Source organism: Schistosoma mansoni, chromosome W (genome assembly GCF_000237925.1).
Source record: "Schistosoma mansoni strain Puerto Rico chromosome W, complete genome".
In the NCBI taxonomy this organism is placed as follows: Eukaryota; Metazoa; Platyhelminthes; class Trematoda; order Strigeidida; family Schistosomatidae; genus Schistosoma; species Schistosoma mansoni.
Window position 1 is genome coordinate 30,074,456 of NC_031502.1, and position 17,132 is coordinate 30,091,587.

General features: G+C 30.2%; 1 protein-coding gene across 1 annotated transcript in view; it reads left to right on the forward strand.

The window, feature by feature from the left end:
• Positions 1-17,132, forward strand: part of Smp_155450 (putative sh3 and multiple ankyrin repeat domains protein 1,2 (shank1,2)) — a gene marked incomplete at both ends in the record, with an annotated part of 52,000 nt that overhangs the window by 8,985 nt on the left and 25,883 nt on the right. Inside the window, 3 exons of the mRNA XM_018789316.1 lie at positions 7,784-8,105; positions 9,431-9,725; positions 9,837-9,958. Coding sequence (XP_018654772.1) covers positions 7,784-8,105; positions 9,431-9,725; positions 9,837-9,958 — 739 coding nt within the window. The remainder of the gene's footprint in view (positions 1-7,783; positions 8,106-9,430; positions 9,726-9,836; positions 9,959-17,132) is intronic.

Below are 17,132 nucleotides of genomic sequence, written 5' to 3' on the forward strand. Positions count from 1 at the left end.
AACGCCATCGCGAGGGTACTGGGTTCGAGTCCTAGAGTGAACATCAACTCTGAGATGCAGGTACACCCAGCTGACGAGTCCCAAATAGGACGAAACGTGCGTCCTGGATTCCACTGCTAGCCACTATCCATCTTTGCTTATTTATGGATTGTTTGGTTGAAGTGAAATGAAGAATGAATGTCAGTGATTTAAGAACTCATGGATAAAATACGGACTATATTTAACAATAAACTTCAACTGTATTTTTCTTTCAAAGAATATTGATATAGATGTTACTATACCATCACTTTTCTAATCGAGTGTTATGATTTAACTTTATGTTATTTCCATATGAAATCCCTGTTTATAATTTACGTTTAAAAACATTTACTCTTACGTTGACATGGAATATATAAACGCACTAACTATTCTACAGATTGAATACTTTAAAGTGCTTCTCATCATAAGTTTAACGCCTAATAAAGTGGTACTGAAAGCCAAAAATCAGCTTTGAACAACTAGTCCATCTTAAATTGGATCTTCTCAACAAAGCTCACCTAGCTCTGTATTTAACATGGAATTCAGGATTTGTTGTTAATCGTTTAAGTATAACGAACTCTTTGTTATCTTTATGCTTTTCGTAACTAGTTAGGTAACTAAAATATTGTATAATTACTTTATTGATCCTAACCCCATACTAATATTCTAAAAATACACAAATTAGTTTCAGACTTGTTGTTTGATATTTTTTTTTAAGATTTTAAAGCTTAGAAAGTGATTTCATGGAAATTGGATGATTTACAGTAACGCATTTTTTTCAAAGGTTTAGACAAATCAAAAGTAAATATTTAAAATGGAATCGTTTGACTACTCAAATAAGTAAATTATTTACCTAAAATAATAGATTTTATGTAACATATCTGTGTTTTCGAACAGTATCGTTATTCTTTCCTTTATTATTGTAAATGTAATTATTATAAATTATGATTAGACTTCAGGAAAACATTGAAATAAACACTTCACTTACTAAGTAATAGATATATGTTTATTTAAAGATGAACATTTTGCATAAAATTACAACGACGGACTTGTGAGAGTGTAGTGAACAAGAACATAGACGTTGACAATCGAATGTATCTGACACGAAAATTACAGACTATCTCACTAAAATCCGACAACCGTACAGTAAACAGTTAATTTGCAAAATAACAATCAATTGTCTCAATCTTAACTGTTCATTCTGCAAATATCATTCCATCTTCTCTAACTTCATTGTTCATGCATTTTCATACCAATTGCTTTCCGTTTCGGTTCTTTTTAGTGAAATACATTCTATGCCTGACCATCACCATTTACTACTTAAGTGGATATAAGTAACCCACACCACAACAGAAACATTAGAATCTCGTTCCATTTAAATGCTCTGAATTTCATAATTTGTCCATTATGAAATACGCTTTAGGGAAGTAAATACACATTTTCAGCATTCGATAACAAGGAAAAGACTTTATTTAGTTGTTCAAAGCAAAACATGTTTCCAATGATACCCTAACATTTGTTATTCAATCAACTGTTAAGGTGCTGTTCATTTGAAAACTTGTAAAAATTCGAAGTATATTGGTTCTCGAATACGTCCAATTTATTAAGCCCCAATAACATATTTTTAGATCACAAAATTGTGATGGAATTTTAACTAGTGACAGATCATCGAATTATAACATTACTTCAAAACCTATTATTCTCTAGTACTGATTATAGTATTTATTACTGACTTAAGTAGATCGAGGAATCGTTGAAAATCAAGAAGAACTGAACAGTTATTTCGGTTTGCTTTACAATTGTGTCTACCTACAAATCTACACAGAAGCAAATGCATTGTATTTAACCTTCATGAAGAGTTTAGAAAAAGTCAGTTACCTAAAAAAAGTCCGTTACCGTAAACTCAGTAATCCGCAATTGATATTTTCTAAGCTTGAAGTAAAAAGTGTTTTACGTCTCAAAACTTCACCTTATAATCACTTTATATATACATACATTGACAAAATTCCTCTGTTTTTCTTTTTTAAAGCAGGGTAAATGGGCGTATTAATTTCTTGTTGGCTTTTTTTCTTCGAATAATTTAGACAGCCATTCAGCAATCCACCAACTCGTATTTTTTGTGATATTATTGAGTTCAACTTTAAATCAATATGGATAGCTAATTTACTAAGTCAAATAGTTAATTGTTTATTATCAGGTATAATAATATCTCATTTCCTCGATGACTGATATCCTTATACATTCAAGTTGCCTTGACACTATACAACGAAGACAGGTGAAGATCAAAGCAATATATATGTATACATATATATTTATCCTTTATAGTAAATATTAAACAGTAAATGTTTATTATAAAACATAAGTAAAAAATGTATTTAGCAAGCTGTACAGTGTAAACTAGCCGATTTAGAATTTCCACAACCCATCTATCCAAACCCTGAAAATGCAGTAGACTTAAAAAGCTGAATTCACATTCCATTGTAATGCCTTCAACATTGATGTTTTTTGCAATTATCATGGTGATTTATAAGGGCTTATTAGATTTGTTGTTGATTATTCAAAAATGAGTTGATCAGTCTGTGTTGTCATATATACAGCGGTCTATGAAATGAATGTCATAATTGTTCTTATTCTAATTCTTAAAAATTCTAATGACTGTTATGTGTGTTAAACGCGTTGGTATCTGTTGTGACTCAGTTATCTAATATATTACAACTTAACATTTAAAGCAACAATTTCTGAGTACGGGTCGGGTCCAAGTGTAAACAACTAGCTGACAAATGAAAATGGGATAGCACTCATGTCCTCGATTCCGCTATTATTTAACCTACTGATTGAAAATGTTAATTCTTCTGAACACACAACAAATTAAACTATTGGCGATATTACATTCTTTACTATTTTTTTAAAAAACGATGTTGGATTCCATGCTAGTCTACATTAATTAAACGCTTTTCCATCCAAACCCATTAAAATATATTTGTCACTATTTGAAAGTGTATAATACTGAAGTATTTGTAAAATAATCTGTCATCACAAATGCTTTCATGTGATCACAAGAAAGAGGATCACTTCGTATATTACATATGCTAAAAATGAATGTGTTTCGTTCCATCATTATCGCTTGACTAGACTTTTAGTTTTAACTGATGATCATGAAACAGCGTAATGGAAAGCTTACACACATTTAACTTATGGCATCAGATTTTAAATATCACGTAATGTCAGTTATAAATTAATCTTCACATAACTAATATCTTCCAGTGAATTTTTACATAAGCGTCGGTTTGAACCATCAATGGTAAATGAGTTCTCTATAGTCACCAACTACACCTCAAAGACTAGTTCAGCAATGATAAATCCCTGTTCAAGACCTTTTTTCAAACATTTCTTCAAAGCAAATAATAAGTTTATGTGTTTCAAATGAGTACATCCCTGACCAATTTCTAGTCATTTCTACAATTTGGATTTTTCATAACTTAATATGTATTTATATTTTATCGCACGACTGTTTTTATGCACTGTAGAACTGTCTGAAACTACGACAAAGCAACTGTTCAATCCTGATTGATTTATAACAGTTGACTAGTTTATGTAAAATCATGGTGTAAAACTATCTCTGAATGAAACTCATCTGTAGAAACCATGTAAATATTTCCCGAGTATCTTTTAGATATAAATTCACAACAACGGTTACTCTTTCCACTTTCATTTTAGTCAGTAGCTATGAAATGTGCTTGCCACAAAGGGCACTTGAAAAGTGAATAAGTATTACACGTTCTACGAAACGATTTAAATGAAAAGTAGCCTTTGTATTTAGTAGAATAAATGACTACTGTACTCACCAATTATTTTTAATAATTAAGTCAGAAGTTGCATAAGTAATGCTACACTCACTTCTATTATAAGTGGTCAGTGGTCAGTTTATTTTACCTGCAACTTTTCATAACACACGAAAAAATTGTTGGAAACATCCCCCACTTCTCCAGAGTTTGACTGACATATATTTTTATTTTACTAGACTAGAGTAAGCAATAGGGTCACTTTCTTATATTTTTATTTTCCAATATTAGAAATAAAGTCACCATTACAAGCCATAGATTCCTACGTTTGCTAACAACATATTTGAATGACGCTTGAATATTGTTCCTAGCTGTGGCAATTAATTAAAATCTTTTAAGTAGGATAAGTGTTTTTCCGAGACGCAACTTTAACATGTACGAAATGAATTTTCAAAGTTTACTTTTACATTACCTTTGCCTGTCTGACATTTGGAATAATCAATATGAAAACTAATTGAAATCTGCTTCATTCTGAATAGTTTAGATGATTCCTTTAGTTAGGTTTTATGCATTTTTCCACGTCAGAGAAATCCTACTTTGTAAAGTGGTTGATTGAAGCAGTTGATAAGAAATCCTGGACCTAGGTTTTACGCTATTTGATATTGATCAGCAAGGTACATCTCAACATAGTGAACGTGATGTCAAGTCACTTAGACTAGCGACCACATTGGAACTTGATCAGTAGAATTTGACCAGGATTAAGAATATTTTGACATACATGACATTAGTCATTATTCATTTATCAAGCAATTGTAAATTCTAATTTAAATGGTCGATCAATTATCTTGCAGCCAGTGTTTAACACTGACAAATATGTGTGATTATTATTGAGGTAGACTGATAATGAAATCTAAGGCATATATTTTTTTCTATTTAGCAATCAGTAATTAAATGTGCTTAGATCTCAATCGCGTTTGAAATAACTCCACACAGTACAGAATATCAATTCAACAGGTCCTAAATGAAAAGTAATATACGTCTCAGAACACATTGACAGTGAAGATGATTGATGAAAAGCCCATTAAGAATGCTGACTTAAATGCTGATTATTGTTGTTTATTTTAACTCTGAAAAGCTTTATGAACGAATGAATACAGGCTAATAAAGAGCAATACACTGAACTGACATAATTGTACAGTGTACTCAAATTTTTATAAGTTTCCTTTTTAAATCATTTCGTTATGTAAAAAGGCCCTACCCTGAATAACAAGTTTATAAAAACCTCACAAGTATGAAAAATGAATGATCCATTCATATAGATAATTGTTGATATTAGATAACTATATCAAACTTATCGATCATTACAAGCAATACAAAACAGTATTACTCCCTAATTTAAAATATGGAAATATTTATTCAGTGAAATTTATGTAAGCAAAACATCGATGCCCACAAACATTTATCTATTTTCATAGTTGAAAGCATGAGTCAATTGAAGGTAGACTAACCTGGAAGCACTGGACGGCCAGACGGCGAGACTGATAGGTCCTGGGTTCGAATCTCGCGAAGCGAGATCGTGGACACGCACTGCTGAGGAATCCCACAGCAGGACGAAACGGCCATGCAGTGCCAACGCAGGTTTTCCTTGGTGGACTAGCTTCAATTGGCTCATGCTTAAAACTACGAAAATATTGAAATCTCCACAAAACCCCTTCTGATAATTTATCTATTTGGTTTATCTTTTAAGTTTATGATGGCTGTGTAACTCCATACTTATATTAATTTGTGATCAGTTTTCAATTAAACTTATGTGAAAACTATATGCAAAGTACTCGGATATAAAATAACTATTTTTTAGTTTGGGCAGGTAAAAGTATGGTCGGAGAGTTGAATAAGATTAATATGTTATATACATATTGTATATTTTGTTACCTTGAAAAAAATGGACTAAATTTCCCCATTACATAAATAACATACAGTCTAAATTTTTAAATAAAGGCAAATATTTTTCCAAAACTCACCTTATCACCATCCCACTATCTGCAAGTTAATACATCAGTTTAAGAAACACGCTATAAATATGGAGTAAAATTCAAATACATCTCATGAGAAGAATTCAATAATGACGTCACTGACATTACGTTTTAATAATTTACCATTGTTTAAGCAATTTTATGAATTCAAAGTTGTTAGACTTGTAAGTGTCGTAATACTTAATTCGAGGGTTTCCGACTTGACTGAGTAAAAGTTTAATATTCAATAATAACTATGGCAAAAAGAAACTTCAGTCACCACCTTTCGAAATTTGTCTGAAAAGGTAGATGATGGAACGAAACACAAAGCTACTGTATATTGTCATCAGTGATCGTTTAAATATTTTTGGTTATCCCTCATCTCTACATATAGTTCATTTATTGGCAACGATGGGAATCCAAAGAACTGTAAAACAGTCAGTTGAATGCTTAACATCACTAAATATGTGACGCCAAAGTAAAACACGTTATTTCAGTCAAGAAACACCTGTCATTTATATTAAATTACAACTTATTTAGATACGTACTGTTTTCTGATGTAGAAATAAGTATACGAAAGTGGAGAGTTAATAATTAGTTGTTCTAAACAGAACCCGTTGATTTATAAAATATTAGTCGAGTTCATTTCCAAACTTTAGTGTGTAAAAAGCTAGATTTCAAATAATTTACTTTTGTTTTTTGACTATTTATTTGTTTTCTTGTTGATAACATCATAATGACTTTCCGACTGTAATTTTTTGAGACAGAACACATTGAAGCAACCTATTATCTAGCATTGATCCTATGGATAGATGTAAAGCTTCGTTGGTCACTTTGTGAACGTGGCCCTTATCCTTAGTTACTTACCTGATGGACAGATTTCAGTAGTAATATATCTGAATAATCTGTACATAAATGAGAGCTTTAAATCTCTAATATTTAATCAATGATTTTTTCTTCTGATAACTATTTTTTTAAGAATAAGCAGATCAGCTACGTTAGCAAACAACTAGTTCAGCTAGCTTAATTACTCGAGTGTTTATATGAACTATATGTTCCTTCAAAATAGGTTTCTTATTCTACGATCAGTCTATCTGCCAACGCTTTCATCATATAATACTAAGCCTGAACGCACGAGTTTTACTCTAAAAAGTAAAATCTCTGCTTCATGAATCAAGGGTTAACTGCTTTTAACTACACTTTTTATGTAACAGAAGTAAACACCACGTTACTCATCCAAATCAAAATAAATCAAGTAAAATTTAAAACCTAAACATAATTTTTCCTGCACAATACACTCAATTGATACTTCTATCTTATTGATGTGTAAATGAAGTATATCAATAAATGATTTCAACAATTTACTACCAATAATCCCAATTAATTGATTTAACCATATGAATTAAGATTAATTAAGCATTAAAAGACAGCTCTGTTTATAAATGGAAAGAGTTCATTGGTACTATATCAAACTAACTCTAAATATCTTCAAGTAAGAACGAATAACTAGATCAATAATTGACATCGAAAAAGTGCGAAATAGTGTCGAAGCTTCCTAGTCTTATTGGATAGTTTTATAATAAACACTTTTATATAACAGTAATTCAGTGCTATGAATTTCCGCCTATATGAAATACATATTAATTTTATAACCCATATCAACAAATTAAGCGTGATACACTTGTTCGTATTTGTTTAGTCGTACATGTTACCTTAGATCATACTTCATTTTTTTGGGGAAAATGATTGTAAACCTCGGACATCACTCACACTACAAGTAATATTATATTCGTTTAAGAAGAAAATGTCTACGTAAGGCATAATTTAGTCCCCATTGAAACTTTTTCACTAGTTATGCATATAATATATTTATCATCATGTTAATACTAAATTCTTAGAATAAGTTTTAAATACATTGTAACACTGAAATAAAAATTGTCTTTATACTTATTTTGATTGAATAAATTTTAGGCTACACGTTTAAATCGCGTTGAGCAAATAAATTTATTGTTAATGTATGGAGCTGATGTAAATGCACGATGTAAACGTCCAAAAGAAACTGTTAAAAACAACTTAACTCTTTCTATACGTCCACAGTCAGTCGATGGTGATACACCATTACATGTTGCAGCAAATCACAATCAGCGTGCAGCTGTTCTACGTTTGTTATCTTGGGGAGCTGATCCAACCCTAGTCAATGCTGAAAGTATGACACCTATACAAGTAGCACAGAATAATGGAAATTTAGAATTAGCTGATTTAATTAAGTTATTTAGAGGTAGAAAAGAATCTAGTAAGTTTGTATAATAAATTGACTATTAACTCTAAAATAAAATGATATTACAGTTTGAATTAATTGATTTGATGGTTACGCCTTATGTTTTTTAGTGGCTTAACAATCTGTTGGACTAAACGTTAGCTTCTAAAGTGAAGCGACAGGTTGTTGATATAGAATTTAGGTTTCATAAAACATGGATTTTATCTGTGTTTATCTCACTGTTTTCGGTACGTCACAACCAACGATTCTTTAGAAATTAAAAAGATCTTAAATCCTTTAATGTGTACGTATTACGAACTATCGTCTAGCTTAAAGAAACCATATACTGACTGCGTTTCGTTTAACTTCGTATATATGAATGGTGTCATTAGGTTCAGCTTTACTTTGTAAAAACTTAAAAATCAAAACCCAAGGGTGGGTTGCATCTACATATGGATACTAGTAAGACAGACGTCCGTTAATTTTTGCTTTGATTTTTTATTTAGATGCTCTCATTACTTAAATTATTGCTGTGGTTTCTTTGATATAATCTTTTTTTGACTCACTGGATAAACGCTGTTAACAGGCAGAATTCTAATACTAAGGGCTTAGTATCGGCGGCAATTTTTAATGTCATACTTTGAACTTTTCACAGTATTGAAGAGACATTTCATTTTGGATGATTATAGAAAATATACACATGGTTAAATTTTCAAAGTGAGCATGGAAAGTCATATCTGAAAATTGAATAAACAGTTGCACATCTCAATATTTTTACACTTGCAGTTTAAGTATAAATTTGAAAATAGTTCTACGAAAATCTACTACTATCATGTAAAAACAACCTTTTAAGTAGAAGTCATATTGAGTAGCTAACCTTGTTTTTAATTCGGAATACAACCTATGACTCAGTGTAAAGTATTTAAACTAAAAATTATGAATAAAAGAACTCATTAATTTACGAATGGCTATTACGCTAATCATTTTCCAAAACGTAAAAAATAATCGCTTTATAATTAAAATTGTTAAATTCGGAATCTATAAATGCAACTCAGCACCTGTAGTTCATGTAACCTCTATTAAAGGTTGCAGTCATCATACAAAGTTATCAGATAAACATATTGAATGGATAACTCGATGAGGATTTACCTTTTCTGGTGCTTCAAACAATAAATAGCCTATAAAAATCTAGGTGAGAACATTACCGCTGTAGTTCAAATACAGTCATGCATTCTGTTCCATAGATGTTTAGTTACTTGAAAATATATTTGTTGATACGTTTTATTATGTCTATCGTAGACTAAGAATAAATTAAACTTCATTTAAAGCATGATTATGTTTTTTTACTTCTATTTGTTCAGGTGATATATTCCTTCCAACACCCACGTATAATCCCCATAGACGTGTGAGACAACCTCCACCTAATTCTTACATTACTGAACCATCAATTTTACAAAATTATACTCCGAATGATATAAATGAAATTCACTTAAATGATCAGCAGTTAAATAGCACTAACAACAATACTAACGATTTATTAAGAGACTCAAATAAAGATTCAACTAATTTTAATATCACTGAAAAAAGTGCTACGTGTACATGTTCGTATACGACAACAACATCAACTAGACCAATTGATTCCAAAACAATACCAACGTGCAGTTTCGTTTGTGGAATTAATTCAATCAAATCCATTTGATACAGCAACAGGATCAACAACAAAATGGAAATGTGGCAGGGGATTTAGGTCCAAAATGGGTTTTATAGTCCATGTTATGATGTGAATGCTGCATCAAATCAAATATATTGTGAAATGCCTAGATATGAGAATGGTACGAATTTAGCTGGAACATTAACTCGACCAGTAAAATTAAAACAAAAGTGTAAAGGTAAATAAATATTATACATAAAGGTTACTGATATATATATATATATATATATATATATATATTTGTGGTGCTGATTCATTATGTTGCCAAACAAAAATGTCACTTTTATTGATTGATATTTCGTTAAAAAAAAGAATGCATACAGGAAGGCTAAATACAATCTAAATCACACTAGAAATGTATAATGATCACAATATTTTACAGATGAATTCACCATTGTATCATTCAGTGTCGAGCCGTCATCAAAAATAGTGATTAAACTAAAAGCTGAATTATTTTATTATTGAATTTCCTAACAATAAGTATTTATAGGTTGTTTCCATTGAATTGGTAACATGTTTGAAATAAAACTGAAGGATTTTTAATTATTTCTATAAATCTTTAAGCCTTACTACAGGCAATGGGTCTTCAAAATTAGAAGAGAGTAAATTAGTATAAACACTTAATTTAGTTATTGTAAAACGGGACTGATCTCTTATGAAATGCACATTCACAAGCATTAGATATTCAAGTTTTTTCGACATTGCTGAATAATTGTTAATAAATATCTAGCCTTCCAGTGAAGTAAAACAGTCTTTGCTTTCTTAACACACTGAAAACGCCTGTACATATAAAATCACAAGTTACATGTAACTGATTATCATAAGTGAAAAATGTTGATATGAAGCTGCTGAAAAGAAATAAACACCTACTTTGTTTAACTTTTTTTTAAATAAATAGACAGTAATTTACTTCACTCTTGAATACCATAAACTTCGGTAAAATGATGTTTTGACAATTAAACAAATACTGAATGAATTCAGTCTCCTGAGATTGTGACAATTTGTTTTCTGTTTAATGAGAACGAAGGAATTTTGAGTAACCTCAAGATAATAAGACCTGTGTTTAACTGACTACATGGAAGAAATATGAACTTTCAACTATAAAATGTTTTGGTTTAGCTATGTGACCTATTTTATAGGAATTAAAAACACTGAAATATTTATTCTGTATAGGGAGTGATATCACGTTTGAACATAAGAAAATGTTTGCTTTCCATTCCTTTATTTGTCAGGGAACATACTGATTGAATACCGTTAACAGTCGTTTAAATTATCACCCATTATGCGTTTGATAAGCATTTAGTATGAATTTTCAAATCATAAAATTTAGATAGATTTCTATGGCAATAAATCAAATGTACCACATACACATTTTTAATATTAAACGACCGAAAAAGTTTTGGGGAATTTTGTTCATGCCTATTTATTGATGTTTGACAATGAATTACAACCGTAAAATTATGTATTATTGTCTTAATGTTCCACTTAACATCACTCATAAATCGACAAATTCGAAATTAGCTCAAGTGAATTTCCGGCTACTTTTGCGTTATCGTAAAATGCCTAGAAACTATTACTGATTTAAAAATGTTGTTGAAATAACTAAAAAACTTTTCGTTATTTTTATACCAGGAAACAGTTCAGATTTAATTACTTGGCACTACAAAACAAAAGGTGATATCATATTTAAAGTGATGAGGACTATTTATTCATAAAGATATAATCCGATATACAAGCACTGAATTTAACTGATATATACATGTTTTACAACTGCTAAATTTCATTTTGATAACTGTTGATTCATGAATTCATGTGTGCTGGAGATTCGATGAAAACCAGACAGTAAAGAAAAGCCCCTCTATTTTACCTCAGAATTATTTACGGAACACTAGTTATTTAGGTCTTAAGTTTCATTAAACCTAAGTCAGTTTACAATGTCATGAGCATTATTTATCGTCCTACTTATTTGAAGCAACTGTTCATTTCTTTCGAGTTCTCAATACTTTACAGATATCATTGTTAGCCAGTGAAATTTATTTTCACAGCAACTGTAAAAATTATCGTACGACTCAGCGGTATAGAGGTTAAGCGTCCGCGCGCTAGGCAAAAGATCTCGGATGCGAAATGCTGAGGAGTCCCACACTAGAACGAAACGGCCTTTTGGCGCTCCCAGGTTTTCCGTGGTGGTCTAGTTTTAATGGACTCATGAATTCAACTATTAAATTACTACAATCTCCACAAACCTCCCCTTCTGATATTTATTTTATATGTTAAAAAGGTTTGAATAATTCAAAATATGCGTAACATTATATTTTAAAAACTTTTTGACAGATTTTTGTCTGCCAGTACCTTGAACTCTACTGAGTTTAATAAGCAGTAATTTTCTAGAAAAAGTTCTGTAATGAAATTTGTAGATTTCATTTTCTTCTAGAAAATTCTTACAAAATTCTTTTCAAAGTTTTTATAAAATCATACGATGAATGTAACTAAGAATGTTTACTTGACGTTGTCAATCGGTTATCAGAAATAAGTCTCACACTAACCTACATACACAGGCATATTCGGAATCAGACACAAACACAGTTTACTAAATAAAAAAGCTCTTTGATCTCTTTATTGTAACGTTGCTCAATTCTTTCTGCTTACATCTAAAATTACCTGATTAATCTTGTTTATTACACAGTTCGTGAAATAACTGTCTTCATTGTAATCTCAGGTGACTGCAGTTACATTATTCGTTTTTAGGAAATGTCTTTCTCACTTTTAATGTTTATCTTATAGTTTTTAGTTTTACTGATGAACTCATTTAAATAAATGACTCAAGATAGTTATTACAGTATGTTCTATTTATTTGTAAAATATGTTTATGGACAAAGTATAGATATACTTCATATACGACAGCTACAACTACCAACATCAAACATTTTCATCCAAGCGTATTTTACTGTCTTGACAATGTGAATGCCAAGAATAAATACGTAAAGATATACTACATAGGAAAAGTGAGTAAAATCGAAATGACAATAACGATAACGTTTGTTACAACATCACAAAATATGAACAACGTTGTAGCGTATTTAGCTACTGGTTATATTCTTAACCCAACATGGGAATAATAAGTGTAATACTAAGAAATAATCATTGCAGCATATAATGACTAATGGTCAACTCGACTGTTTACAGTCCTATGTTTTAATAACAGTGTCGAGAGATGGTCAGTTCAAAATAACAATAAAATATTGCCACAACATATCAATAGTCACACCTCTGACAGATACAGCTAGTTAAATAAAGATTCGACAAAATCTTGATGAACGTTAATATTTATTAAATATAAGTCAACTAGATTCTTTTTTTAATTCATTTTCAATGTATCAATGTTGAATCGAATCAATAACCAAACTGTCACTCTGTCTAGTCCATATATATCACAGTGTACCTTTCTTGTTCAGTCTTTATTAGATAATAACAAAGAAATGTAAACCATATTATAAGCGAAAAGATCGTATTAGTGTTAAATACTATATCTCCATAAGATTTGCATTATTAGGTCATAAATGCACTTTCTTGGTGAGTCTTAGACTAATATAAAATAGATGTAATTCCTAGTTATCAATTCTTACCAATTTAGCAATACAGTCAAAAGATTTAGTTTCTTCATCATAAAAGATTCTTGACCAGTTTTAAATACTACTGAATAGATTATGTCTCAAATAAACAAAAGATTGTTTGTTTAATACATTTGTAGTTGAACGTTTTTTTTAAATCTAACCATTATATTGGAAATAAAGTCGATTTCATTTATTCTATTTAAAACAAATCGCGAAAATAGTTTATTCAACTACCGGTGAACACTTTCACTGGAAATAGTCGCAATAATGACAGAACAAACATGATTTTTCTGATGAAAATGACTTTTATCATCTAATCGCTATTGTTTCGATAATGTTATCTACATTTATTCAAAAGCAAAAGTGACCATCATCTTGAAAAATAGCTACAAAAGTTATGGTCAGCTATGCCACAATGTTCATAAGAATATAGACATCATATAAAGTAACAGCCCTTATCTATTTCGATACAGATTTATCCTTTTATCATTTTTTTAAAGATAAAATCTAATTTATTAAGTCTGACTGAAAATAATTTGTTTCATTTATTATAGTGATTCATGTCTTGAAATTTATTCTCTTGTTAAACCCCAATTAATCGATGAATTAAAATCATTTATTTGAGATCATGATCCGATAAGAATTTAATTTGAAGCAACCATATTCTCTATCGCTAATTATGCGTTCTATGTATAACTTTCGAGTTAATTTCAGTGAGTAAAAGTTTCCGCAAGCTCTGAAATCAAGATTAATTAAGAATTTCATAGTAGATGATTATTATTTTACTGTTGCTTTTCCATAGGCTCTCACTTCAAATGTATAATGAACATCTTTAATGATAAAATAAAAATTAAGCGATTACTTATCCGACAGAACAAACTATAGAATACCTATTACTAACTAGTCACAAAATATTTGCAAATCAAGACATTTTCAATCCAATTCAAGTGAACTTTATAGATGTAGGTTATCATACAATTATTCTGGGTCAAAATATATATTTTGTGAATAACATTAATGCTTTGCCAATAGTTTATTCATTCTTGAACCTATCTGCTGTAGATACTTAGTATATTGCTATCAAGCTCTAGTAATATTTTTGAAAGTTGAATATAATTTCAGAGTTTTTGGATATGACTCTATTTAATTTTGGACTCTTATTACGTGATACTATTCAATAAAACATAATTGTAACACGTAATAGACCGATTAACCCTAAATGAATAAATGATCATCATTACTAACTTAGTAAATCTACCGTTATTTTTTATCCAATCTTGTTTGTATAGGACATGGTGTTTATTTTAAATACCATTACATTAAAAAGTATGGTTTAAATCAAATTGTTGTTGATAGGTAAGAGAATTTAGAAAGTTTAACTGTTTATGTACTGAGATTTGATTATAAAATATTATCCTGGATATAAAGAAACTTTCGATAATAGTTGGGTAAAACACTAATGAAATATGGAGAATGGCAAAACATCTATTTCATGACACACTACAACACTTTCGATACGTACGAGCTAGTGATAGGTGTTACAGTTAACCCATCATCTGCATATTTTTAACAAAAGGAAAGAGTTAAATTGAAACTCCTATGTTTCGCCAAACTAATATTTACTTTAACGATAAGTTCATATATGATGACAGTTTCAAATCTCGTTTTTCTAAAAACACCAGCTTCAGTTTATTTAACAACAGTTTTCAATATTATATACTTAACATTAACTTTTGGATTATTAATTCGGATCCTAAAAATGTTTTACATTTTTCTCCTATTAAATTTCTTCACTTTTGTAAGATTTGAAAAGCCACTCAATTGTTATTGATTTGATTCATTGTGCTTGTTTTGTTTCATGACAATCTCGGTAGATCATAATTTAGGTAACATCAGAATATTTCATGAGCATTTGATACCTATATAACCGTCCTCATCATGATTGAAATAATCCAAGTCAAAAACGTTTTAAACATCAAATTAATAAATAAACGTTTTCTGAACATCCTCTCTCAAACATTTTTACATATTGTCCAAACGTGTAGACCAATTAATTAACTGCAATCTAAATATTAGATTTCTATAAACTTATTAAAATTGCAACTAAGTTGGATAAATGTAATTGCAGTAAAAGTAAACAAGAATTAATACATGGGAAACATGAATGTGTACTCATCGGTTAACAGTGCGTATTTTACAAAACCAATTTGAATGAGATAACATACCTCATTGTTCTTTTAGGTACTTTAACATCTTTATGATATGTCTACTGCCAGGTGAATGAGATATATTTAACTCTTCTGGTTCAGTTCATGGATAAACTGAGGTCTTAGGTTTGTTGAATAGTGATGAAATAATTCTCCTTTTGGTGTTTACTAGTTATGTTTTCTCAACGAAACGTATCGAAATAAGTAGTATGCTGTAAAACCTTACATTTGCAATAAAAATTTTAAAAAGCGTTGTATACTGCAGATTGATCTCTATGTAGTGACTAAGAATGTGTAAGTCTAGGCTTCTACTGCTGGTTGAATTATGTCGATCAAACAGCAACGTGACCACTAATCTGAGTGATTGCACATCAAGTGCACCGCGTAGAGATGTTAGGTAGTTAGAGTTAGTCTTTGAAAAATTCCAAACCTAAGTTTAGTTCTGGTTGGAACTCACCAGAAAGAAATACATTCAATCCTCTGAGCTTCAGTGCTTCCTATGGAAATCGCACCTGCATTATTTTTCTTCACAAACTCAAACATTACCTTCAACCTATTTTGGCTACCAAATTTATATTCAGTTGGTTGTCATAAAACAGTGAAAGCATTGTCATTCAGTTTAAATTTCTAATTACTACTTCGAGTCACAGTTAGCTTCCAGACATTCTATATAAAGCTTTACATGTCCTCGACCATGTATAATCTGATCAAAATGGATTCAAAATATACTTATTTGTAAGTGTCGAAACGAAAAATGATATTTCGTAAAGAAGCTATCTTTCAGGAAAACTTCGAGATATTTGAAGAATTTTATGGAATTTCTAACCATAAGCCTGAGACACTCTTTCAACTGAATCAAATTTAAGCAGAACCAGCTGTTAAAAATGGACATTAGTGATGAATCTCACCGTCAAAAGTACTCTGATCGATATACTGAAGAGCTTAGCGAACTTATCTCATTTAAACATGTCTCGAAATACTATGAGAGGTAGTGGAAAATGTCTTAGAAAGTTATATGAATAAGCAAACCTCAAGTTTTAAACTGAATTGTATAATACTTAAAAAGTAATATTTATTGGACAGGTCATTAAGGTAATCACAATAAACTTGTACTGTCCGTTTTGTCGATCTATTGACACTTCAATGAAAACCATTTTCTTAGATTTAAAATGAATTATCTGTGCAAGTAATATTCAAGAAATGGTTTTAAACTATATTTTGTATTTATAAAACTATTGTTTGATTATAATACGAATCCTTTACTGCAAAGAGTTAGTCTACAAGCATCATGAAAGCTGAGTTGCTAAGTCAACTATACACCTTGAAATACTTCAGACTGCATTAATACAGTTATAAAGATGCACTTGAATTCAGTCTTTGTCTATTTGTAATTAGGTTAGACTTGTATTAAATAACATTGTCTGATTTATTTCTATTGTGCACTATTCATCTGGCTAGACGTAAAGTTACTTGTTCTAACAGTTTTACTCCTTTTATTGTCATTTTTGTCCCCTTGTACAAGTGTTCACTTACG